This window comes from Malaclemys terrapin, chromosome 10 (assembly GCF_027887155.1).
Source record: "Malaclemys terrapin pileata isolate rMalTer1 chromosome 10, rMalTer1.hap1, whole genome shotgun sequence".
Taxonomy (NCBI): domain Eukaryota; kingdom Metazoa; phylum Chordata; order Testudines; family Emydidae; genus Malaclemys; species Malaclemys terrapin.
In genome coordinates, this window is record NC_071514.1 from 79,373,344 (window position 1) to 79,396,539 (window position 23,196).

Genomic DNA, 23,196 nt, shown 5'->3' on the forward strand with positions numbered 1-23,196 from the left:
GGCGGGGGAGGAGAGGGAAATTCCTTACAGGCATTACAAGGGACACCAAATGCACGCGAGGATTGCGGTGAAACTCGCGCTCCCCACCCAGAAAACGGCGAGTGAATTTAGTCATTAAAGCGACTAGGCAGCGGAAGGACCCCAGCTGCTTGTGACGCCATAAGGGAGCGACGGATTTGAAAAGGCGGAAGCTGTAAATAGTGATCGTCTTTTTCTCTCCCGGCAGGTGAGCTCCTTTCTTTCCGGGAGAGCGATATTCCCCGGGGCGGCGGCGGGTCGCATTGCACTGCCCGACACGCCGCTGGGCGGGGTGAGAGTAGGGCCGGGCAGGGGGTACTAGGCCCCAGGCAGGCTATTGTAAGAGGTGGCGTGTTCTCCCTTAGAGTCTAGCAACGAGAGACCTGCGCCTGGCCTGCACCTTATTCCAGCCAGCCCGCTTCGACCATCCCTCGGGGTGTCTGGTCTGGGTCTCGTACAGAGATAGTCCCCTAGCTACACGCAGCAACTACGGGTCAATATTGCCAGCTTTCAGCCCAGCCCAGGATGTTTAAACTCAGGTTTTCCTTGACTTGGCTAGGTGGTTTCACAATATCTGTGTATAATGGTTACGGCCATAGTCTGTGGTTAAAAGCAAATGTGAGGGGAGCTAAGAGTCGGCGATTCCCAGCTTTGTCACTGACTTGCTGGGTGATATTTGGCTTCCCAGTCTTTACAATGGCAGTTATGATGCCTATGTATCTCTCAGTAGTTTGTGATGCATAATAGTTAGGTCTTTGGATTTAAGACATTAGAGAAGGGTAAAGTACTATTAACTGGGAAACCGGCCCTCAAAAGTGAAGGAATATGTTATGAATTAAAACGGGAATTAGGAAAGGCTCCCTCCCTTGTATACACTGATAACATGTTAAACACTTATTCATTGTTTAAAACAAAACAAAAAAAAAACAAAAAAACTTGTAATTTGTTTGTTCCTTAGTTTCATTTATCTCTAAATAAATAAATAAAAAACCCACCTCTATCTTTATCATTGAAAAAGGGGTCATGACTGCAAGGGAGTCAAAATAATGATGAAAAATCTCATGCTTTTTTTTTTTTTTTGGAGGGGTGGGGGTGCATGATGACCTTATGATATCTGGAAACATAAGTACTATTGAAACTTGACCTGCATTTATCCCTATAACAGCCTTTTTTGAGAAGATGCCCAAAGTAAAGAGAAGCAGGAAAGCTCCTCCGGATGGCTGGGAACTGATCGAACCAACATTGGATGAGCTGGATCAAAAAATGAGAGAAGGTAAGTTATGAAGCCAGATACTGGTTAGCATGTGACCCTATGATTGTACAGTCCTTAAGAGCTTCAGGATACACGTTTTATAAAAGGACAGCAAGTGTGGGTTTTAAAATCTGTTTTCATTAGGGGCTAATAATGAAGATGAAACATTTTGATGATGATAACTCAGTGTGTTAATTTCCTGCATTAAAAGTTACCCCTAGAAGACAAATTCCTAATTCTAAGTTAGGACACATGGAATTGGGACATGGCAGAATGAGTTACGTGGATCATCTCTGGATCTATGGCTTAATTTGCAAATGAAATGAATATTGTTCTGAGTCCATAGTACTCCACCCAAGCTCTGAGGACTACTGTAGGCCAGGATTGAAGCACGCTGGTATAATTATGTGCAGGGGGAAGCTTGCATTGCAAAGGCCAGCAGTGTTTGGTTCTAGTCTGTGCTGTCACTCTTGGTACTCAGATGTGCCTGTCCTATCCAATCATTATACCTGCATTTTCCTTACCATCATCCCTTTAGCGCGCTGACTTCCTTTCCAAAGGGAGTGCATGAGAGTTAAAGATCTCCTGTGTGTATTTTTACTCCAGTGAATTTTGTTTTTGACTATCTCCCCACACCCTTTTAAAACTTCATTTTTTTTTTTCTCAGAACAATTGTGCATTTTTAGTATATATAGTGCTGTAATAACTTATAGGTCACTGCAAGTGAAATCTGATTTCTGTGCCCTCTTCCCTCAGCGGAGACTGAGCCTCATGAAGGGAAGAGGAAGGTGGAATCCCTCTGGCCCATCTTCAGAATTCATCATCAGAAAACACGCTACATCTTTGATCTCTTCTATAAGAGAAAAGCTATTAGCAGAGGTAAAAAGCTTAAATATTTGCTCTTGTGGTGAAGAGATCACAGTTTCCATACGGAGTGTCTGAATCATTAGCCAGTGAGTGTAAACCAGAATTAGATTATTGATGGGAAAGGATTAAATAATTGTTCTTAAAAAAAAAAAAAAAAAAAAAAGTGACTTTCCCTCTGTCTGTATTTGCTAGCAAGTGGAACTAGCAATGAGAACTAGATTCAGTGGAAAGACTAAAACTTTTTAAATAAACTGTTCATTTATCTGCCCCAATGAGAATTCTGTGGTGCTCACCAGTCACCTCTCTCGTGTAGAACTGTATGAGTACTGTATCAGAGAAGGATACGCTGACAAAAACCTGATTGCAAAGTGGAAGAAACAGGGTTATGAGAACCTTTGCTGCCTGCGCTGTATCCAGACTCGGGATACCAACTTTGGAACTAACTGCATTTGCAGGGTCCCAAAAAGCAAGCTGGAAGTGGTATGAATTTTTTATTTGCTCTGATGCTATTTTCCTTGCTTGGATTTTGAGCCAGCAGTCATGACTTACCATAATTGTATTTCCTCTGCTACCTTTGACAATAGTATCAATTTCTAGTTTTCCTTACCACTGGATTCTGCTGTTAAGTGGCCAGCCTCTGTTTTTCCTGTTTCCTGAAGCATTTGCCCATGAAAATGACATTAAGGGGCTAATATAGACTTGTCCCAGTTACCTTCACACTTAACCAACTAAAATTCTGGTGCAGTGTTTAGGGTGCTAGAACAACACTTGAGACCAGAGCACTGACTTCCTATACATAGTGTCTTGAGCCTAATTACATGTATTACTGTGGCATCTAAGAGCCCTAGTCATAGACCAGGACCTGATTGTGCTAGGCACTGCACAAACACAGAACAAAGAATGGTCGTTGTCTCCTGCAAGTCAGACTGAGGTATTTTTGAGAGGGATTTGCTTGTGGCAAAGTACAGTGAAAGGAATCTTAAATACCCAAAAGGAAATACAACTGTCTAGTTTCTGATGTGTTCCCTTTCTTCTTAATAACTTGAGCTTGTAACATAGCTATAGTGCAGAAATTCCCACTGCTTTAGATGAAAATTTGTAATAGTAGGAAGGAAAACTGATAGTCCTAGATGTTAATTGGTCCCATGAACGTTCTATTCATAGTTCCAGACAGCAGAGTCTCACTGATGCACTTCTTGGCCAAACCTAGTTCTAGAGGATTCCCTGATCTTTCCTGGTGGAATATTCACTTCCATTTGGTTTTATAGTAATGCCTGATTCTTGCTTCACCCCCGGAGGGAAGGTGGGGCTTGCGTAGCCTCTGCATAATGTTGCGTAAAGTGGGGGTGGGAGACTGTTTGTAGAGTAGCAGGAAACTTGGAGCTATGGGCGCTTCAGAGGGCTTCCCCTGTTTGAGATGTAGCATACTGCACTAGCTTTTTATTAAGAATACTTGTTCTTGATATAAAGTAACTTACCTGGAATGTGGTGACTAATGCTTGTTTTTGCTTTATAGGGGAGAATCATTGAGTGCACGCACTGTGGATGCAGAGGCTGCTCTGGGTGAAATCTTTAAAAACTGGACACTTTTGGGGTTCTGAAAAGTGCTGATTTCACATCATGGACTATTCCTGCTATAATTGTCTTGTATAAACTCTGCAGTGAGTGAAGCTTCCTTTATCAGTCTGAACAGCAATATGCCCACCTGGATCATAAAATGTAGTAGTGAATGATTTTGACTAGTCTTGTATAACCATTTTATTTTAAAATAAAATCTTACCTCCCCCCCCCAGAGTGGAGTGGCATAATCTTGTGACAAGGCAGTTCAAAGATTGATTACACATATTCACAATGGCATATGGCTCCTGGCAGCAGAGCTGTATTGTCAGTAGTAGAGGCACCTGTGAATGGGATGTAATCCTTAACAAGTGACAACTCTATGCCATACCCAGGAAGCTATCCCTGTACAATTATCCCTTTGTCTTTAATAGTAGTGTCCTACTTACAAAGTGACTCCCTAAAGCAAGATAGTGAGGCAGGTATACAGAAACTCGTGTACAGGTTTTCTGTTACTTCAGATTTCAGTACTAGTGAAGCTAGCTGGCCTGGCTGGGTGTTGTACCATTGGAAAGTCAAGCTTCCTCATTCCCCCTGGGTTACAGCTTTCTGTTAGGAGTGAGTTCCTGGGGTTTGGAATTGTTGTCTGTTACTAAATCTAGCAAGTCCCAGACTGCTAGCTTTCAAGCCCTGAACACTTCTTGCGGTGGAGGGGAAGGTACCTTTCAATAAACTGCTTAATATGAATTGCATTGTAAGTTTAGTGGGACAGCATGGAGGTACAAACTGAGTACTTAATTTCATGGATAATCGCACCATTTGGCAAACACTAAGGAAAGTAACCTAGGGTCAAATGTGTATTGTCTCCTATTTGAGCCAAAAACTGGCCTGAGGTTGTCATTAATGATACAAATGCTTAGTACCTCTATTCCACGAGCAGCTGTTAGATGGAGAACTTAAAATGCTTAACACTATCATATACTCCCTCTCCTCTGCCACATGTGATTACATTGTAGCCCTTCTAAAACCAGCCAGAAATGCAAATGCTTTCTTATTAATTTTCTACAGACGCATCTAATAAGTGTTTTGACCTTTGAAAAAAAATATAAGCCTCTTACTTAAAAAGAACAGGAGTACTTATGGCACCTTAGAGACTAACAAATTTATTAGAGCATAAATTTGTTAGTCTCTAAGGTGCCACAAGTACTCCTGTTCTTTTTGAGGATACAGACTAACACGGCTGCTACCCTGAAGCCTCTTACTTGTTACTCGTGTTCTAGGGGTGATGTTAGTTCCCTAAGAAGGTGCTAGTTTCCTCTCCTAGGGACCAGCAGACATTGGCTGCCGTTCAGGTCTAAAGGCCCTCTTCTTTAGTGATGCCTGGACCCAGAGAGGCAGATGGAATCAAAAACTGCCTTATGAACTACCTCTGAAGATGAATTAGAGAACCACTGAGTAGTTGTTTCTAACAGCTCTGGCAATTCAAACCTCTTACAAAATCAAACACAAGCTTGCCACTTATTAACAAAGCATCTATTAATAGTAGTGGGAAGCGACGCTGTGCTGATGACCACCTAGTCCTTTTTAGTTCTTATTTCTCCTTTCGGTTGAGATGGTACTTTATTAAACAGTCAGAACATACAAGTACAGTGCTGCCAGGTATACGGCACCTGAAGGAAACAACCCTCCAAATTCCTCTGTCTAGGTAGTTCCAGCATCTGATGTCGTGCACATTCAACACATGGAGAATAGTGACTTGCTCTCAATAGTTACTGTTCCCTGGTGCCCTGGGGCTGCGTGTCCTCTGCACTGCCCTTGGCTGCTGAATTCTTAGTTCTGTATTTTGCCCATGGGTGTGGAGTCTCCTCTGCTCCCATTGCTTTTAGCCAGCGGAAATAGTAGCCTCGGAACCCATCAATCTTCTCCAGATAGGTGTTCTTTGACTTATACTGCAAGTGAAAACCCAACAGTACGTGTTATTCTATGGAAGAGTAACTAGGCTGCTCTGATTCTGCAAATTGGAAGAAGACCGAATACTCCTAAGCCGCTACAGAAAATATTTGGCAGCTGCACTGTACTCTTAACTATCACCATTTCAGCCAATGCGTAAACAGGTGGTAGATGAGGAAGATACAATTTTATTGGGGCAGGGAGGAAAGGTAGAGATCTTAAAAATTACTTCACTCTCCTGCTAGGCATTATATAAACACATAGTCCTTATCCAAAACAGCTTAGTCTCATCTGTGCTTTTCCACATTACAATGTTCACTTCAGCCATAATCAGTTACATTGGTCCTGGTCCTAATAAATGACTGTGGTACTTACCCTGTCAAACTGAGGTGGATACTGAGCTGCAAACTCCAGCTGGCGTATGACAACTTCGTTTGGGGGGACCTGGTTCTTTCTCATGTCTCGTAGGATTTCTGTGAGGTAAGTATAGTTCAACTGCTTCACAGCTGCATTGATAAGGGTGCTGTAGATGTGGGTGTTGGGAGTAATCCCAGAGTTCTGAAAACACATCAGTGTCCGAATTATTAGTGCCTGCTATCTACTACAGAGCTGATCTCTGCAGACCTTTCTGCCGGAGAGATATGAGCACATCCTAACTGAGGATCTTTGACCAATGTTATTATTTGACCTCAGTGCTGGCAAGTCACACCACCACTTAAGGTAAGAGTGCAAGAGCTGAAGCATAAATACTTTTGCCTACCAACACGCACTTTGGGGGATGTGTGTGTGTCACAACTCCACTGCAGATAAGGGGGAAGGGCCATTGCCTAGGGAGTGCAGCTGCCTTTCCTGTTACAGTTTTGGTTACCTGTACAGTACTAGTGAAGTTTACAATCCAATCCTCCTTCCCATGACCCATGCATTAAGCTAGACTACTGTACCACAAAGGAGGAATTGCAGAAGATCTGACTAGAGGGAGTTCCGTTACTGTAGCCTCAGTGAAAGCTCATGTAGAGAAAGGTATAGGATCACCGACTGTAGGAATCCCCCAGTTACTGCTGTCCCAATAATAAAGTAATAATACTTTCTAGTAGCCAGAGCTGTAGTTTTTGTACCTTCATGTCCAAAAGTAACTGCAGTCCATCTTTCTCTTTGCGGCAGGCTATTGCCAAGTTACAAAACGTCTGTATGTTGGGTGATATTCCCCTCTGCACTAGAGCTGTCAGCATGCCCTGCAAAACACAAATACTTGAGTACTCAGACCATTCTAGATGATTTAAGATGCAGCACTGACTGTTTCCAAAAGAAGTTCCAGTTAGTTCTCTTTAGACAGAAGGCTGCTATCTGAGAATGCAACAGAATCCTTAGAGCTCCAATAAGTACTTTAAGGGTCCCTTATGGGAGGGGGAGAGAATATACGATTCTGTGCCTTCTGCTGTGATGGAGAGTTGATCTCATCAAAGGTTAAAAGGCAGCTAACATGACACCAGTATGACGATAAAAGTTTGCAGTATAGTCATTTAGGGGCTCTAATTCTTACCTTTGCACCTTCTAGGTCTCCCTGTTTACTCTTCTTTCTCAACAAAGTATTAAACAAGGTCACATCTACTTTCACTTTATGTTCATCCAGGACTGTCAATAAAGAGGATTCTGACTGGCTCAAAGGTTCAATCAGCTCAGCCAACAGTGTGAAAGTCTTAATGTTGGGTGCCACATTGTCCTCTTTCATTTTATTCAAAAAGCCCTCCATGTTCCCCATCAAAGCCAGCCTATCAGAGGGCGTTGCTACTGTCCCTAAGGAAACCAAGTTCTTATTGGAGATTTTTAAGTCCAACAAATTGGGCAGGTTGCAAGCAGGCTCAACAAATTGACCTCGGTTTGTTTGAGGTGGATCTGAAATAGCCTGGTTTCTTCTGAAGTGTCCAATCGTATTGCATTCTACTGTCTTATTAGTGAGGCCAGCCAATCCAGTTCCTGGCTCAGTCTGAACCTCACTCATGTCTTTGTCTTCATTGTTGATTAAGTGTTCCTCAGCTTTTCTGGAATCTTCTTGAAATATTTGTTTTTCCATGGTTTCCACATCCAACTGGGTAGCAATTCCACTGTCTGCTCCCTTCCTTTTCTGACTTTTCACCTTTTGACCTCGCCTACCTGATATGAGCTTTACTTGAGCAGGGTTTTCATCTGTGCTTCTTAGCAACAAGTTAGAAGCCACAACTGGGTCACCTATTCCACAATCCCTTGCAGCATGGAGCATCAAATTGTAAATGTAACCATCAGGTTTAATTCCCAATTTAGTCATTTGTCGCCAAACCTGTTTTGAAAGGGAAAAAATGTAGAGATGCTTAGATAGAGTTAATGTATGTGAAATGTGTACAGCATTAAAGAAGTGGGGTATTTTTAGCTAGAAGTAATGTCATATTTAGACCCAATTATTGTAACATTTTAGGTGCCCACCATCAGGGTTTCTAGCTGCACAAATGGGAATGAATACGCTTCTTCAACAGAAAAGACCTCCACACCACAGACCGGTCACCCATCCAAACTATTATTAGTACAATCCTGTAGTGCACATGGCACTTTATGAGCATCAGATAAGAAGCCTGACTGAGGAGCTTACAGTTTAAGCATTTTCCACCTCCATCAGCTCCAAAGGCCCCTCCCGCAGGTTCCAATCCCAAGTTACAGATACAACAGTTACATGAATGGCAAAACAGGATAGAACTAGACCTGCAAGGCATATCTGAGGCCACTCTCTTTGTCCTTTATGCAGCCCATGAGAAGGAAGCTGAAGGTCTCTGTGGTGACAGCATGGCCTTTATGCACAATTTCCTAGAGAAGGAAAAGGAAGATGACAGTTACACCAAGGAAGTTTATTCTGAAGCTGATTGCTTAATGGAAAGTACTGCCTTTCTTGCTGCTCAATGGAATCACTTTTTTGAGACACATCTGCAGCAAACTGCATGGGAGGTCTAAGGACTCCAAGTACTTTAAGCAGAATGATGGCTACAGAAAAGAGAAAAAACAACATCTGACAGCTACTTCAATCTCAGCCTGTCTCAGCAGAAGGTGCTATAGGGAATAGTGTAGGAAATTTGGGTGGGATATAGGAAGGAACTGCTCAGCTGCTCCACTGTCAGCCTTTCAAGGGGGAGCTGCAGTAGAGGCAAAAGCAACCGCTTTAGATGAATACATGTTTGTAAAAAAGGGACCGTAAACCTGACCTTTACACAAACACTTAATACTTGAGAGCAGAATTTCAAAACCTCTAAGTCTGAGCCTGCAAAATCCTGTTTTTGTCTGTTTAAACTGAATACTTAAGATATTGAACTACCCAGTATGATTGCATAACTCAACGCAAGCACAAAAGAGTGATCCTTAAAAAAAAAAAAAAAAAAAATTTCAATCTATTCCCCCAAGCTTAAAGGCTAATATAATAATGCATAATTACAACCTGTCTGCAAGGAAAGCCACATGCTTCCCCCTAAAGTGCTTTGATTAGAGATGGAGATATGTATAGTACAAGAAGATACTCCTCTTTACCTTCAGTACATCAAAGCATGTCCTGAGATCTGAGCAGATGGCACATACTTTCAGCAGAGCGTGATATGTTATCAGATTCAGCTCCACATTTTTGCACTTTAGTTGTTGCCGTAGTTTGAGCGCACTCTGCAGACCCGAATCTTTCCATGGCGACTCAGCACAGGCATTGAAGAGGGCTGTGTATGTAGCGTCTGTGGGGATTAAACCCCGCTTTTTCATCTACTCTCAGGGGGCAAAAAGTTAAGGAAATAAATTATATTAAATAAAGAGCCCAGAATTAAGATAAAAAATAGTTCCACCTTGCACAGATACCTTGGCGACAGGCACATTAGGAAAACCTAAAATAAGTTAGATACAACATGTAAGCTTCAAGGCTACAGTAAATTCTTGAGCTCCAGTCTTCTGAGTCCCAAGCAAAGTGGAAACACCCATGGAAAGGCATTTTGGAGGAAGCATCTCCAGAATTATCTCTTTCTATGGGACAGAACGCGAATGGGTATACTTTAACTCATGAAAGACCCCCATTGTACTACCTGCCAGTGACCCTGGCCCCTTTCTTAGGGAAACAGCTATAATATTTACATCATTGTAAAGTCTGAATGCCTTCTTCACATAGCCAACTCTGCCACAGCCACCAATCAGAACAGTGTAGTTGCTCTCCTCTGGCTGCAGACGCTCTTCCTTCAGCATCTGCACCTCAAACAGCTTCAGAGCCTCTGCCAGCTACAGACAGGCGAGACAAAGATGAGAAGGTAAGAGAAGCAGTTCCTTAACTAACATTTAATAAAGCAGATACATATACAAATATGGAGACACACTATGATGAGACAAGGGGTGCATGTTTATATTTCATCTTGGGATGGAAACCACTAGCCCTCCATTCCTTATGAAGCCACAGAAATGTAATCATAATTCCTTTGCCCAAAGGGGTGACTAGTGAGAGGCCCTCTCCTTCCCACTCAGAGGTTAAGAGCAATTATCACACCTTAATGAATTAATGCTCTCCAACACCCCTGTGAATTAGGTAGATAGATATTACTCCTGGGAAACTGAGGCTTATAAGGAGGTAGCCAGACTGTCCCGGGCTTTAATTCTACTTCTGAATTTTTGTCTCCCAGTCCCACAACCAATCTAATAGATCATATTGCCCCTCAATTATCAAATGCTGTTAACTACTCTAGTGATTACATGACTTGAGAAACCAACCTTGTCTTCCTTTATCAGTGCCTTGCATCGCAAAAAGTACCAGTATGGTGTGTTCTTAGGACCACGTCTAGGTTTCCATTCTGACACTTTTTCCTCCTCTTCCTCTTCTGCTTGAAATCTTAAGTTCTGCAACTCTGATGTTGTTTTGTGAAAATATTTTCTAGATGAAAATTTATTAGATAGTGTTCCAAAGCCTACATCTGCATCACCGTCTTCTGATTCTTCTTCATGTTTCCTGATAGCTTCAGGTGAGCTGGCAGGGTCAATCGGTTTCAAGTCTCGGTTGTGTAACTTACAGAGACCCTGTGATGAGCTGAAAGGCCTCAGCCTCATGCACTGCAGTCTCTGGCCCAGGAATCTGAGCAGACTCGGTATATTTTTGGGACACCCTGAAAAACTCTTTGGCGTTGCCCAAAACATTCGACTGTGACACACCAAGGGATAGGAGCATTTCAGGGAGAACAATCCTCCAGGGAGCTGGCGGGACACCAACTGCGCGAACCTCATGATGCACCTCGTGTGTCGCTCCCCTTCACTACGAGGTTAAACGTCCATCTCCTAAAGTCAACCAGAAAAGAGAGCCGATGAGAGGAGCCCGAATGGGGTCAGCGAGGGGAGCCCTCAAGAGAGGGCGGGAGACACACCAGGGACAGGCACTAGCAAGGCAGGGGGGAGGCTGAAGGGCTTTTCCCCTGAGGGTGGAGAAAGTCCAGGACCCTGCACATGCTGTCAGGGCTAGTCCCAGCCCCTGGCTCCTCCCTGACCCACAGGGGGGAGGAGGGGGTGTCCATGCCCTTATGATCTGCTCTCCCCGCCCTCCAGCCCCGGCCTGCTGGGCCAGGCCCCACGAGGCGCCCCTGCCCCCGGGGGGGCTCTACCGGGAACCAGGGGGGGCTGCTGGTGGGGGGAGGGTTTCCGGGGGGGGGGGGGAGGGGAGCATGGCCCTTCCCACCCCTCGGCCCCAGAGCGCGCGCGGCACAGCCCCCTTCCACTCACCCGCAGCCCTCGCCTCAGCTCGCGCTCAGGGGCGGGGTCATGGCAGGCTCCCCTCCCCATTGGCGGAGGCGGCCCCGCGCGGTGCATGCCGGGAGCTGGGGGGTCAGAGGTGGCGGCGGGTGAGGGTTGAGATCCCAGCATCCCGCGGGCGGGCGGTCCGGAGCGGCTGAGCCGGTGGCCCCGCCGGGCCCCCAATTCCGCGAGTCCCCGGCCCAGGCCCCCTCCCCGCCGCCGTCATGCAGGAGCTCATCGCCAGCGTGGACCACATCAAGTTCGACCTGGAGATCGCGGTGGAGCAGCAGCTGGGGGCGCAGCCCCTGCCCTTCCCCGGCATGGACAGTGCGTGAGGGGCCGGGAAGTCCGCTCCCCATCGCCCCCCCGGGGGGACACCCCTCCCCTGCGGACACCTGCCCCCTCACAGCCCCCGGGGGGACACCCCCTTCTCCTGCGGAGACCTCCCCCCTCACAGCCCCCGGGGGGACACCCCCTTCTCCTGCGGAGACCTCCCCCCTCACAGCCCCCGGGGGGACACCCCCTTCTCCTGCGGAGACCTGCCCCCTCACAGCCCCCGGGGGGACACCCCCTTCTCCTGCGGAGACCTGCCCCCTTATAGCCCCCGGGGGGAGCCCCCCTCCCCTGCGGACACCTGCCCCCTCACAGCCCCCGGGGGGACACCCCCTTCTCCTGCGGAGACCTGCCCCCTCACAGCCCCCGGGGGGACACCCCCTTCTCCTGCGGAGACCTGCCCCCTCACAGCCCCCGGGGGGACACCCCCTTCTCCTGCGGAGACCTGCCCCCTCACAGCCCCCGGGGGGAGCCCCCCTCCCCTGCGGACACCTGCCCCCTCACAGCCCCCAGGGGGACACCCCCTTCTCCTGCGGAGACCTGCCCCCTTACAGCCCCCGGGGGGAGCCCCCCTCCCCTGCGGAGACCTGCCCCCTCACAGCCCCCGGGGGGAGCCCCCCTCCCCTGCGGAGACCTGCCCCCTCACAGCCCCCGGGGGGAGCCCCCCTCCCCTGCGGAGACCTGCCCCCTCACAGCCCCCGGGGGGAGCCCCCCTCCCCTGCGGAGACCTGCCCCCTTACAGCCCCCGGGGGGAGCCCCCCTCCCCTGCGGAGACCTGCCCCCTTACAGCCCCCGGGGGGAGCCCCCCTTCCCTGCGGAGATCCCCCCCATGGTCCCGGGGGGGGACACCCCTCTCCTGCGGAGACCTCCCCCCTCACTGCCCCCGGGGGGAGCCCCCCTCCCCTGCGGACACCTGCCCCCTCACAGCCCCCAGGGGGACACCCCCTTCTCCTGCGGAGACCTGCCCCCTCACAGCCCCCGGGGGGAGCCCCCCTCCCCTGCGGAGACCTGCCCCCTCACAGCCCCCGGGGGGAGCCCCCCTCCCCTGCGGAGACCTGCCCCCTCACAGCCCCCGGGGGGAGCCCCCCTCCCCTGCGGAGACCTGCCCCCTTACAGCCCCCGGGGGGAGCCCCCCTCCCCTGCGGAGACCTGCCCCCTTACAGCCCCCGGGGGGAGCCCCCCTTCCCTGCGGAGATCCCCCCCATGGTCCCGGGGGGGGACACCCCTCTCCTGCGGAGACCTCCCCCCTCACTGCCCCCGGGGGGAGCCCCCCTCCCCTGCGGAGACCCCCCATGGTCCCGGGGGGAACACCCCCCCTTCCTGGGAACACCCGCCCTCGCGGGCCCCGGGAGGGACCCCCCCTCATGGGGAAAACCCCCTCCTTCTCTTTCTCACCCCACCCTTGTGTGAGAGACTCCTCCATATCTTTCTTCCTAGGGGAAAGCGCCCCTCAAGGCCAAGAGGAGATGCTTCCTTCATCCCTTTAACCTCCCCCGCCCCCCCAACCCCAGCATTGGGCAGATGGCCCCACAGGTTCTCATTCATGGCCTAATGGAATGTGTTTTGTATTTTGGTGTCTGATCTGCATGATTATTGCTTGAAAACAGACTTTATCTCATTAATTAAGGGACACTAGGGACCAGATTACTGTGAGGTAGGTCAGCATCAGTATGCCCACCCTATTGATGGGGAAAACTATTGGACAGAGAGGTGAAGTGACTTATCCCTGGTCACACCAGGTCTGTGGCTGAGCCTCAAAACCTTGTGTTCTGATGATTGACGCCAGTAGTGGGAGGATAGGCGTCGGTTAACAATATGTGCTGGCTAGCCTAGTGTCCCTGTGTTTGACTCTGCTTGCACACTGCAGATGCTCTAAGTCAGGATCATCAAGCATAACAAGGGGCAGTGTGCTGCTGACCACACTGTACTTGTTCGGTGGATAAATACTGTATGAGATTTCAGTCTCCAGGACTGGACAGGTTCTTTCACCGATGTGAAACTGACTTAAAAGTAACAAAAAATACTCTGAAGAGCCAAATGGCTGAGACTAGCACAAGAAAGTTCATATAGTCCATTAACATGTAGTTTGCCAGGGGGATTTTTAATATTGCTCAACTGCTTTTGATGCCCAGAACTAGCTCATCTCTAGGTGGAAGGAAACACTTTTAACATGGTTGCAGAGTTTCAGAAATCTTCACTGTGAATTTTTTTTCTCCACAGAATCGGGTGCTGCTGTCTGTGAATTTTTTTTAAGAGCTGCCTGTGGAAAAGGCAAGTGACATCCCTAATACTATATTCTGACAGAAACAAAAATAGGCGAAATAGGGGTGTTGGCAGTTCATTAATTATATTATCTTAATTTATAATACCCTAGTTATATTGCAGGGGTTGGGGAGAGAGACAGTGAGATGGAGATCAAGAGGGACTATGTTTCACGCACTAGAGCTCTCCAAAGCGAAGATGCATTGGTGGGATCCCTATAAGGTGGATGATGTGTGAACTAAGAAATTCAGGAGGGTGAGGCTTGAATTGATTACATACAAACCCTTTTGAGGGGTTTGGGCAATGGTAGTGGTAGGCACTGAGTACTAGGGTACGTCTTCACTACCCACCGGATCGGTGGATAGCAATCGATCTATCGGGGATCGCTTTATTGTGTCTCATCTAGACACGATAAATTGATCCCCAAACGTGCTCCCCATCGACTCCGGAACTCCACCAGGGCGAGAGGCGGAAGCAGAGTCGACGGGGGAGCCACGGCCATCGATCCCACGCTGTGAGGACGGGAAGTAAGTCAATCTAAGATACGTTGACTTCAGCTACGCTATTCTCGGAGATAAAGTTGCGTATCTTAGATTGATTCCCCCAGTGTAGACCAGCCCATAGACTGCCATGCAGAGGATCTGGCTGTTGAACTCCTAACCCTCTATGTGGATAAACAGAAGACCTCCCTTTTCTAGGGCTGTCAGTTCAGGACCTTTCACCAGCGCTAAATGGTAAATTCATATGCAAATGTAAAGACTTCTGAAACTCCTCCTCTTCCAGGATTCAAACAAAGGACCACCATTGCCCTGTAGGCCTGCACGAAGCTTCTTGCACTAAAAGTTCCAAATGTTCATTCTTACTTCTCCCCTCTCCACCCATAGGAGGCATGTGTCCTTTCCGACACATCAGTGGAGAAAAGACAGTAGTTTGCAAACACTGGCTCCGAGGGCTGTGCAAGAAGGGAGACCAGTGTGAGTTCCTTCATGAGTATGACATGACCAAGATGCCTGAGTGTTATTTCTACTCCAAATTTGGTAAGGGGTGTTGTAGTTTCTCATTGACTTCACTTGCTAGTGTGGGAATATGACTGGCAAAGAGGACCCTGGTATATACCTGTCATCTCTGCTTCATCTGCTCTCTCTACCCTTCTGTGTCTGCTACTGATGCTTGTTAGATTGTAATTTATGAGCTCTGATCAGATCTGTTTAGTTCCACATTGTATTTTACCCCCTTAACTCTTCGCACATTTAAAGTTTTGTTTTTCATAGCTTGTCCCTAACTTGAACTCTTTGACCCATGACTTTAATGGATTTTGTACCTGTTATGCTGATTTGGATCAGAGTTGATTTGGATGAATAGGTGGTCTCTACATGAATTAATTTTTCAGCAGATGATGGGTGACAGGAGGCTCAAGGATCCAAAAATTGAATGCCTCAGTCTTTCAGCTCTGGAGACCTGGGCTAAATTAAATTAACATATTGAGGCAACTTGTTAGAAAATTATAGTCCTGTAGGTTTCCTTGGATCAAGATTAGCATGTAATTTGTAGTTTCGCCACACTCTTGCTGCATTAAATGTTTAATTTTGCTGTAATTGCTTCCCTTTCCAGTATACTTTATTTTTAAATGCACATCTAAATAACCCAATCTAGCAAAATCTTACTCACCTGCAGTGAGTATTTATTGTTGTTGGTAAAGGGCAGGCAAATATATTTTGTGCCTGGATTTAGAAATATTTATGACAGTTTTGCTGGGACTAGATGACCTAGGTATTGTTTTGGGAGGGGATTTTACCTCACGCATGCTCTGTTTCCTAAAGTGTGTGTTTGGCTTTGGTACAGGAGAGTGCAGTAACAAAGAATGTCCGTTCTTGCACATTGACCCGGAGTCTAAGATCAAAGACTGCCCCTGGTATGACAGAGGCTTCTGTAAACACGGTATGTATGGTGCATAGGTGCTGTTTTGTGACTATAAAAATGAGGCTAATGTAATCCACCTCCCATATGTGCCACTGATAGGTGCTGGGGTATGTGTGTAATATATGTGATCTATGAAGTTTTATGTTGTAGGTCCCCTCTGCAGACACAGACACACTCGAAGAGTCATTTGTGTGAATTACCTGGTGGGATTCTGTCCGGAGGGGCCCGCTTGTAAATTCATGCAGTGAGTATGTTCTAGGGTCTTTTCTGTCATCTGTAGTTTCCTCTCTGATCAGTTACCCATCAGGTCTATCTTACCTATATTGCACCCATCAGTGTAGAACATTTGCAGCACTGATGCAATAACTACTGTACCACACATCTGAAGTTTTGTTCATATTTGAGTTTACCTCTTAAAAGTTAAAAGAATTTGTAGTCAGGATGATCAAAAGAGATTGGGCAAATCACACCAGTGTTCCCCAAGAAGACATTGAAAATGTCAGTCAGTGCTTACATGGTCAATACAACTTGTACAAAGCAATTTAATTAATTACAGTTGATCTGATCCTCTTAACTCTAGACACATTATTCCAACGCTTTCAGCTACACAACTGTTTTATTTCATAGTATATTTTTTTTTAATCCTTGCATATGAGTAGTTCATTCAGTGGCCAAAATTGGTATGGACATTTACTATATTGCATTGCATTTTCCAAATATCAGATTAAAGTGGCTGTTTAGATATTTACACACACACAACTCTGGGACATCAAACAAAGGTTGTGAGGACAACTGCAGATTCGATGAGTATATATCCCAGAATGCTTCACAGCTGCATACAGAAATACTCTTTACTGTCTCAGTACCTCCCCAACCACTTTAGTTTATAAAGGCTAAGCAGCAGAACGCAGGAGAGAAGGTCCACTTGTTGTGAAGCACAGTTTAAATAACTAAAGGTTTGCTTTGCTCTCTGGACCGTTATTTGTCTCTTAAGGAATTAGTTCAGTGCTGTGCTGGTAGTATATGCCAATTTCTGGTTTGAGTTTCAATTCTCTATATGTGTCTTTTCTCTTTGTGTGTTTATAAACCAGTCCTCGATTTGAACTGCCTATGGGAACCACAGAGCAACCACCACTGCCTCAGCCGACACAACCACAGCAAAAGGTACACGACTTCCCTGCCTCTCCCAGAGACAACACATTCGAAGCACAGCTCATTTAGATAAACAAAGTTGACTCTCTTTTTAAAGAGGGCATGTGGTTAGAACAGGAACGAGCCATCAGGACTCTTATCCTACTCATCGTGTCTTGGGAAAACATCTGTAAAATGGGGATAATCCTTTCCTATTTCAGAGCCCTATTGAAACTTGACCAAAAGTTTTTAAAGAACTTTGAGATCATTGGAGGAAATCCACCATAAAAATGCAAAGTATTATCCTTTTCCTCTCCTCTCTTACTCCTGGCATTGATCACAGTTGCTGCCTCCTTCATTCTGGGGTTGTTTTTTTTTTTTTCTTCTAACTGAACCCCTGATTTCCCTCTTCCACAGTCACCATTCTGCTGCTGCCACCTTCCTTCAGCTGAGAGGGCAAATGCATGGCCAGTAGTGACAGTTCTGTTCCGTGGACTGTCTGGAAGGTGGGCACTGTGTAAGCATTAAGCAGTGCACCTGAGCTCTGCTACACTGACAAGCACAAGTCCTAAGATCACTCGTATATTGCAGTGTAAGCCCTTGGTCACAGAGCACTACCATGTTACATAGTATATCATATACATCTGTGTTTTCTTTATTCCAAGCAACCATCTGCCAGATTTAAAAAAATAAATCTGCTTGACACCTGTCATGGAGCTCTAATGGACATATCTGGCAAGCTAGCCCAGCTCTGTAGATCTGTTTTGTGAGGGAAGTCTTGGTTGCTAGGTCAAGCCCTGTATGCCCTATTGTTTCTGAACTTTCATCTCTGGTGCTTGGGCTGGCAGATAAATTTTCCTATGAATTTATTTAGAAGGTTATCATTCAATGTGTGGGATGTTCTCTTCCCTCCCAGCAAAATAACAATCCGCCATTACAAAGGTCATCATCCTTGATCCAGTTAACGAGTCAGAACTCTTCTCCCAACCAGCAGAGGACCCCACAAGTCATCGGAGTTATGCAGTCTCAAAGCAACAATGTGGGGAACAGAGGTCCCCGGCCGCTGGAGCAGGTCACCTGTTACAAGGTAACTCTCAGAGGGTGTTGGCATTTGAAAAATGCAAGGTAAAAGTCACCTAAACTGACTAGTGCATCCTTTGTGCTGCTAGTCACCTGTCACATTGCTTTTCAACTTGGTGCAGATTGCAGTGAAGGGAACAGGTGGCTGAGTTGCTGGGGCAGCAGGGCCTGTGAAGAAGCATTGACATTGTAAAGAAAATGTATGCACTGGTTATTAGACATGTATTTTGGATAGTGGGTGCAGCTTGGGATCAGGAAGTTAGTATTGCGCTATGGAGCCTGTGGGTTACCAGTTACCTAGTCTGTGGGTTGGCAATGACTGTCAGATGGCTCCTCGGTGGCCTGTATGAAATGGTTCAATGCACTTGATCTACTTGCTAATCACAGAAAACCACACTAGTGGCAGTTAAAAGGACATTGTCAACCCGAAATTGAGCCCATTTCAAAAACCGTCTTAGAAGTAGTTTCAGGTGCTACCCCTGCCCCTGAATGTTCCTCCTTGCATTTTCCTATTTTTAAAAAGGCTTCTCCCCTGTTGCTGTGTGGAAAAACTCACCCAAACAGGGGAAAGTGACTATACACAGTCAAATCCAGAAAGGCTGAAGATAGTTCTGCCACAGCACGCGTAGTTCCTGCCAAACTGAGGAACAAGACATCAAACCCAAATTTCTCAGTTAGTGGTGCAGGCAGCTCCTCAATTAAACTGAAACCTCAATTTCCATTAACATTTTGCAGAAACATCCCCACATGCTACTGTAGGTGGCAAAGGATCTTCTTAGCCACTCTTTTCAGTAAGTCGGACCAAGATGAGCACTAGCATTAATAATGAACCTAAACGGTTCTTTATTCAAAACTAAGTCTCTTAATAATCTAAACATACAACTAAGACTGTTTTTTGGACTCATTCCACCATTATCTTCTATAACTAGACATTTATTCTGGCTACATGATTATAAACATCCAAATCAGTTTAACTGAGAACCTCTAAGGCTCCAATTTAATGCAAGATTTGGGTTTCAGTGAAGGCAAAGGGCCTAAACCTACCCACTAAAGTTATCCTTGTGAGTCTTGCCCTTAACTTCCTTTGTAGCAGAAACTCTAATTGGGGCTAGTTGTATGTCATGGGGGGGAGGGGGGGAAATGGGCAGGGGAGAAGTCATATGCTTCCAATGCTCTTTTATGACTAATCTATGCAACGCTGTTGCCTTTGTCAAAGGTAAAGCAGGAAAGCAGCACAAAAGAGGATATAGGGGCAGCAGCAGTTCTCTTCTCCCTCCCTCCTTCCCCGTTCTCTCTCTCACCACAGAGCTTCCCCACCAGGCACCGAGATCGTATGTTTAACGGGTTCTAACATTTTAGTCAGTTTTTTATTGGAAAATAAAAGATATTTTGATTTCAATTAGTTACCCCATGACTCTTGTCATGCATTTGTTTGGTTTTATCATCAATGCGTGACTTTCCATTTTTCTGCAGCTGAAGCTTTGAAAAGTCACTACCCTACCCAAGGCTAAGCAGTTTCTCTGCATAGTCATCAATAAAAGAGTGCTATCAGGCTGGGATTTAAGGAAGTAATTCAAATAAATTGCACATCTGGAGAAAGTAGGAGGGTCAGACTACGATATGTCATGGCTTCACAGCTTAGAAGGCTGTTTCAGAGCATAAGAAGCATCTTTTGTTCAGATTGAGTTTTACCCTTTTAGTCCAGGGTGGCTGACAAGGAGACTCACATCTTAACGTTTATGTTCATCATACACATTGGTCAGAGCAGAGTCCTTGAGACTTCAGGTGCTGAAATATAGCAGGTAAAAAGCCCCTTTCTCTACAGCGGAGTAATGCAGTTAAATCTCCTCAGGACTTTGAGTATCTCTATTGCAGCCCTTTCCCATTGGTAGTGCCAAGAACCCCAGTGTTCAGATGGAACCCGGGTCTTCAGGTTATAGTGGCAGGCAAGTTCTGGTCCTAACAGTCAAGTGGCCCCAAAAGGGTCTGTGGCAAGGATTTCATTTATGGTATAGCACAGAATGCATTAATTTGCTGAATATTTTCTCTCGTGTACAAATGGCATTGCTTCCAAACTAGAACTACTTGCCAGTTGATTTGTTAAAGGCAGTGTTGGGAAAAGCCACAATAACTCCTCCCTTTTTTCCTTCCTAGTGTGGTGAAAAAGGACATTACGCCAACAGATGCACCAAAGGACATCTGGCCTTTCTAAGCGGACAGTGAGACAGCATAGAGGGAGGAGAGTGCAAGGAGGTTCTTTACACTGGGGAAAGGTTTCCGCCTAGCACTATTTCTTGAACTATTGATCAGGTGTTTTGTTTTTTTTTAAACGCCATTAGTGAAAGAACTGTGGCCAGAGGCTGGCTGCTGATAAACATTTTTGTAACTGTCCAATTTTTTATGTTTTAACCTTTTAAAATAGATCTTGGCCTCTGCCTTCTTTCACTGAGCCTAGCTGGGAGGTAGATCTAAAGGCAAATAGATGTGCAAATCCCCACCAACGCAACATTCAGCATAATACACATCTTGCTCCAGTGTGTTTCTGTAAAGGATAGCCTTTGGGAACCTCCAACCTTTCAGCAATCCTTGTTCAAGGAGGAAGACAGACTGGAAGAACTAGTACTTGAAATGCCTCCCACTTCAGTGAGGGAGCTTGTCATGCAGCTCTTGAAAGGAGGCCCCATGTTCCCTTATTCAATCGGAGGTTTCTTAACCTGATGGCTCACATAACATGTGGTGTACCAAGATGTAAAGTATTTGTCCAACTGCAATAAAAGTTTGTATGCTTTGGCCGGAAGCATTTTCCCCTTTGCTGTTCTGCGGGGTGAGAAGTTGGTCCTTGTATGTGAAAACCACTTGTAGGGGAATGAACGTACATTTATGGTTTTAGCTGAAATCACAAAAGCATTGGCTGTAGAAGAGGCGCAGGTCTGTTCTCACCATGGCAACCCTGAACTCAGACCTGAAGTAGCTTTGAAGGTGTAACACTATATGGATACCAACAGATAAAGTTAGTTGGCATTCCCACAAGCAGTCAATTGCACAAGTATCTTCACAGGCTCTCGAAACAAATAAATGGAACTATATATTCTTGAGATTGCTTTTAAATTGGACTGAGTGTTAGAGTATCCTCGTAGGAGCATGTTTTTCCAAGCCAAAACACCTTAATTTTGTAAGACTTTGGTCCTTTGAAATAATGACAAAGAGAATTTAAAAAAAAAAAAAACAACCCCTCTGTTGCATCTGGAATATGTGAGCCTTTTCTAGTCTCGAGCATCTATCTACATTTGCTTATCTGCCGTTGTTTTTTCCTTCCTATTTTAAAGTTTTCTGTGAAACTTAGGTTGTGATTTTTCAGGAAAAGGGTAATGTATGCCTAGGAAGCGATAGGACCCTGGGTTGGTTTAAATGATTACACAGGACTGTTGATTTTAAAAAAATTGTAGAAGCAGCTGTACTTACTGATACTCCTTTTAGTAAGTACACAGTGGGATATTCAGGCTTAAAAGTTAAAATTAAATCCACGGGTGTAAGTTGGCTGACTAGCATTGCTCATTCTGCATTTTTCAGAACACACACATCAAGACTTCTGTCCCTGAAGTCTATAAACAAGTGCCAAACCTGTGTTTGTGCTTCCAGCACAGGGCTGTTAGAGACTGTGCATCTCTAAGCAACTACCCCCGTCTACACTTAGTGAACTAAAGCTTATTTGCTTGAGAGTATGGTCAGCTGGTGGAAGTTTTTTCAAGCCAGACAGTAATTTCATCTTTATAATACTGCTGAACACAGAAGTGGCCCCTGCCATCCTCCAGCAAGACCTTTATTCTAACCAGGTTCTTAATAGGCAGGGGCCTCTGTACCCCATTAACAGCTGTTATCAAACACTCTTATCACTGTTAGCTTTAGACAAACAGCCTCTTGTAATTCATCCATAAAGAACTGGCCCCTGCATCCTTCTGAACAGTAGCATCATTACTTACTGATGTGTTTTGTTAATGTAGGTGGTCCCGAGTATATTGAAGCTGTGCTTCTTTAAGTGACAACCATGTACTCTCCCTTGCTTATTTAGACTTTCACCATCATGGATGGAAGTGTCAGCTGGCAAACATGGCTTTGCTGCTGTAGAAGTTTCATTTCATCCCTCCCCACTTTAAAAAATAAAACCCAATAGCTTTAGCATAGTTGCTTGTCCCTGGCATTTAGAATAATCTGTCACATTCCATTTTAAATATAGGCTACTCGTTTGCTTTCATTCTGCCTTTACCATCACTTGGGCAAGGGTTGTTCTACACACAAATCTATGGACACCTTTTAGGACCAGTGGCAGGAGCTGCTTGGCAACATACTATTGAAGACAACCACTATCCGAGATCTTACTTAGTAAAACAGTACAGATTAAAAGTGGTGGAAGTGGCCGCTAGCAGAGAAATGTTGTTTTGTATGAGGCAACTATTATTATAGATTCATAGATTCTAGGACTGGAAGGGACCTCAAGAGGTCATAGAGTCCAATCCCTTGCCCGCATGGCAGGACCAAATACGGTCTAGACCATCCCTGATGGACATTTATCTAACCTACTCTTAAATATCTCCAGAGATGGAGATTCCACAACCTCCCTGGGCAATTTATTCCAGTGTTTAACCACCCTGACAGTTAGGAACTTTTTCCTAATGTCCAACCTAAAATATACAACTTGGAGTGGATTTGAGGCAAATTGTGCCATAAGCAGATTCTTTTGAAAATAAGTGGCTAAACAAAGTTTAAAAAGCACAGTAATAGGAGAAAATGTTTTTCCGGTACAGGACTAGTAGTACAAAAAAATAGTATATAAGTACCTCGCTAACACACCCGTTTTGCAATAGTGCAACTTTTAAGTTCCATAGTGTTAACTGTCAATAGTCCACGCAGAGTTAAGGCTCCACATTTCAACAACATGCTAAGTTTCCTAAAGAAAGCGACTTTAACAGGCATAACCAAGATGTTCCCTCATTTGATCAACTCCAACTAACTTGAGATGTGCAGAAGGGCTTAAATATCCAGAGTAAGCCACATGCAACATTTGTTACTTT

General features: G+C 45.5%; 3 protein-coding genes across 4 annotated transcripts; 2 read left to right on the forward strand and 1 right to left on the reverse strand.

The window, feature by feature from the left end:
* The first annotated feature begins 123 nt into the window (after positions 1 to 123).
* On the forward strand, positions 124 to 3,926 carry BUD31 (BUD31 homolog). Its single transcript, XM_054041795.1, has 5 exons — positions 124 to 226; positions 1,184 to 1,291; positions 2,027 to 2,149; positions 2,451 to 2,617; positions 3,654 to 3,926. The coding sequence occupies exons 2-5, from the start codon at positions 1,198 to 1,200 to the stop codon at positions 3,702 to 3,704; spliced, it is 435 nt and encodes a 144-aa protein (XP_053897770.1). The 5' UTR covers positions 124 to 226; positions 1,184 to 1,197; the 3' UTR covers positions 3,705 to 3,926.
* Positions 3,881 to 11,437, reverse strand: PTCD1 (pentatricopeptide repeat domain 1). Its single transcript, XM_054041790.1, has 9 exons — positions 11,390 to 11,437; positions 10,394 to 10,951; positions 9,770 to 9,910; positions 9,188 to 9,406; positions 8,375 to 8,476; positions 7,185 to 7,958; positions 6,760 to 6,876; positions 6,020 to 6,202; positions 3,881 to 5,643 (listed from the first exon to the last, which is right to left on the reverse strand). Exons 2-9 carry the CDS (start codon positions 10,898 to 10,900, stop codon positions 5,464 to 5,466), a joined length of 2,223 nt encoding a protein of 740 aa, XP_053897765.1. The 5' UTR covers positions 10,901 to 10,951; positions 11,390 to 11,437; the 3' UTR covers positions 3,881 to 5,463.
* A 65-nt stretch (positions 11,438 to 11,502) lies between these two features.
* Positions 11,503 to 20,924, forward strand: CPSF4 (cleavage and polyadenylation specific factor 4). Of its 2 annotated transcripts, none has more exons than XM_054041793.1 (8): positions 11,503 to 11,728; positions 13,955 to 14,005; positions 14,881 to 15,033; positions 15,839 to 15,934; positions 16,067 to 16,160; positions 17,008 to 17,080; positions 18,042 to 18,134; positions 20,282 to 20,924. In XM_054041793.1, exons 1-8 carry the CDS (start codon positions 11,626 to 11,628, stop codon positions 20,348 to 20,350), a joined length of 732 nt encoding a protein of 243 aa, XP_053897768.1. In that variant the 5' UTR covers positions 11,503 to 11,625; the 3' UTR covers positions 20,351 to 20,924. The 2 variants fall into 2 exon arrangements, with proteins under 2 accessions (XP_053897768.1, XP_053897767.1); XM_054041792.1 differs by having other exon boundaries at positions 11,505 to 11,728; positions 17,964 to 18,134.
* Positions 20,925 to 23,196: the final 2,272 nt, after the last annotated feature.

Coding starts and splice junctions, on each gene's coding strand:
- BUD31 (XM_054041795.1), top strand. CDS start 1,198: ATGCCCAAAGTAAAGAGAAGCAGGAAAGCTCCTCCGGATGGCTGGGAA. Junction 1,292..2,026: donor GGATCAAAAAATGAGAGAAG/GTAAGTTATGAA, acceptor CTCTTCCCTCAG/CGGAGACTGAGCCTCATGAA. Junction 2,618..3,653: donor CAAAAAGCAAGCTGGAAGTG/GTATGAATTTTT, acceptor TTTGCTTTATAG/GGGAGAATCATTGAGTGCAC.
- PTCD1 (XM_054041790.1), bottom strand. CDS start 10,900: ATGAGGTTCGCGCAGTTGGTGTCCCGCCAGCTCCCTGGAGGATTGTTC. Junction 6,203..6,759: donor AGTTACTTTTGGACATGAAG/GTACAAAAACTA, acceptor ATGTGTTTTCAG/AACTCTGGGATTACTCCCAA. Junction 5,644..6,019: donor ATCCACCTCAGTTTGACAGG/GTAAGTACCACA, acceptor TTTCACTTGCAG/TATAAGTCAAAGAACACCTA.
- CPSF4 (XM_054041792.1), top strand. CDS start 11,626: ATGCAGGAGCTCATCGCCAGCGTGGACCACATCAAGTTCGACCTGGAG. Junction 14,006..14,880: donor AAGAGCTGCCTGTGGAAAAG/GCAAGTGACATC, acceptor CTCCACCCATAG/GAGGCATGTGTCCTTTCCGA. Junction 16,161..17,007: donor CCCGCTTGTAAATTCATGCA/GTGAGTATGTTC, acceptor TTTATAAACCAG/TCCTCGATTTGAACTGCCTA.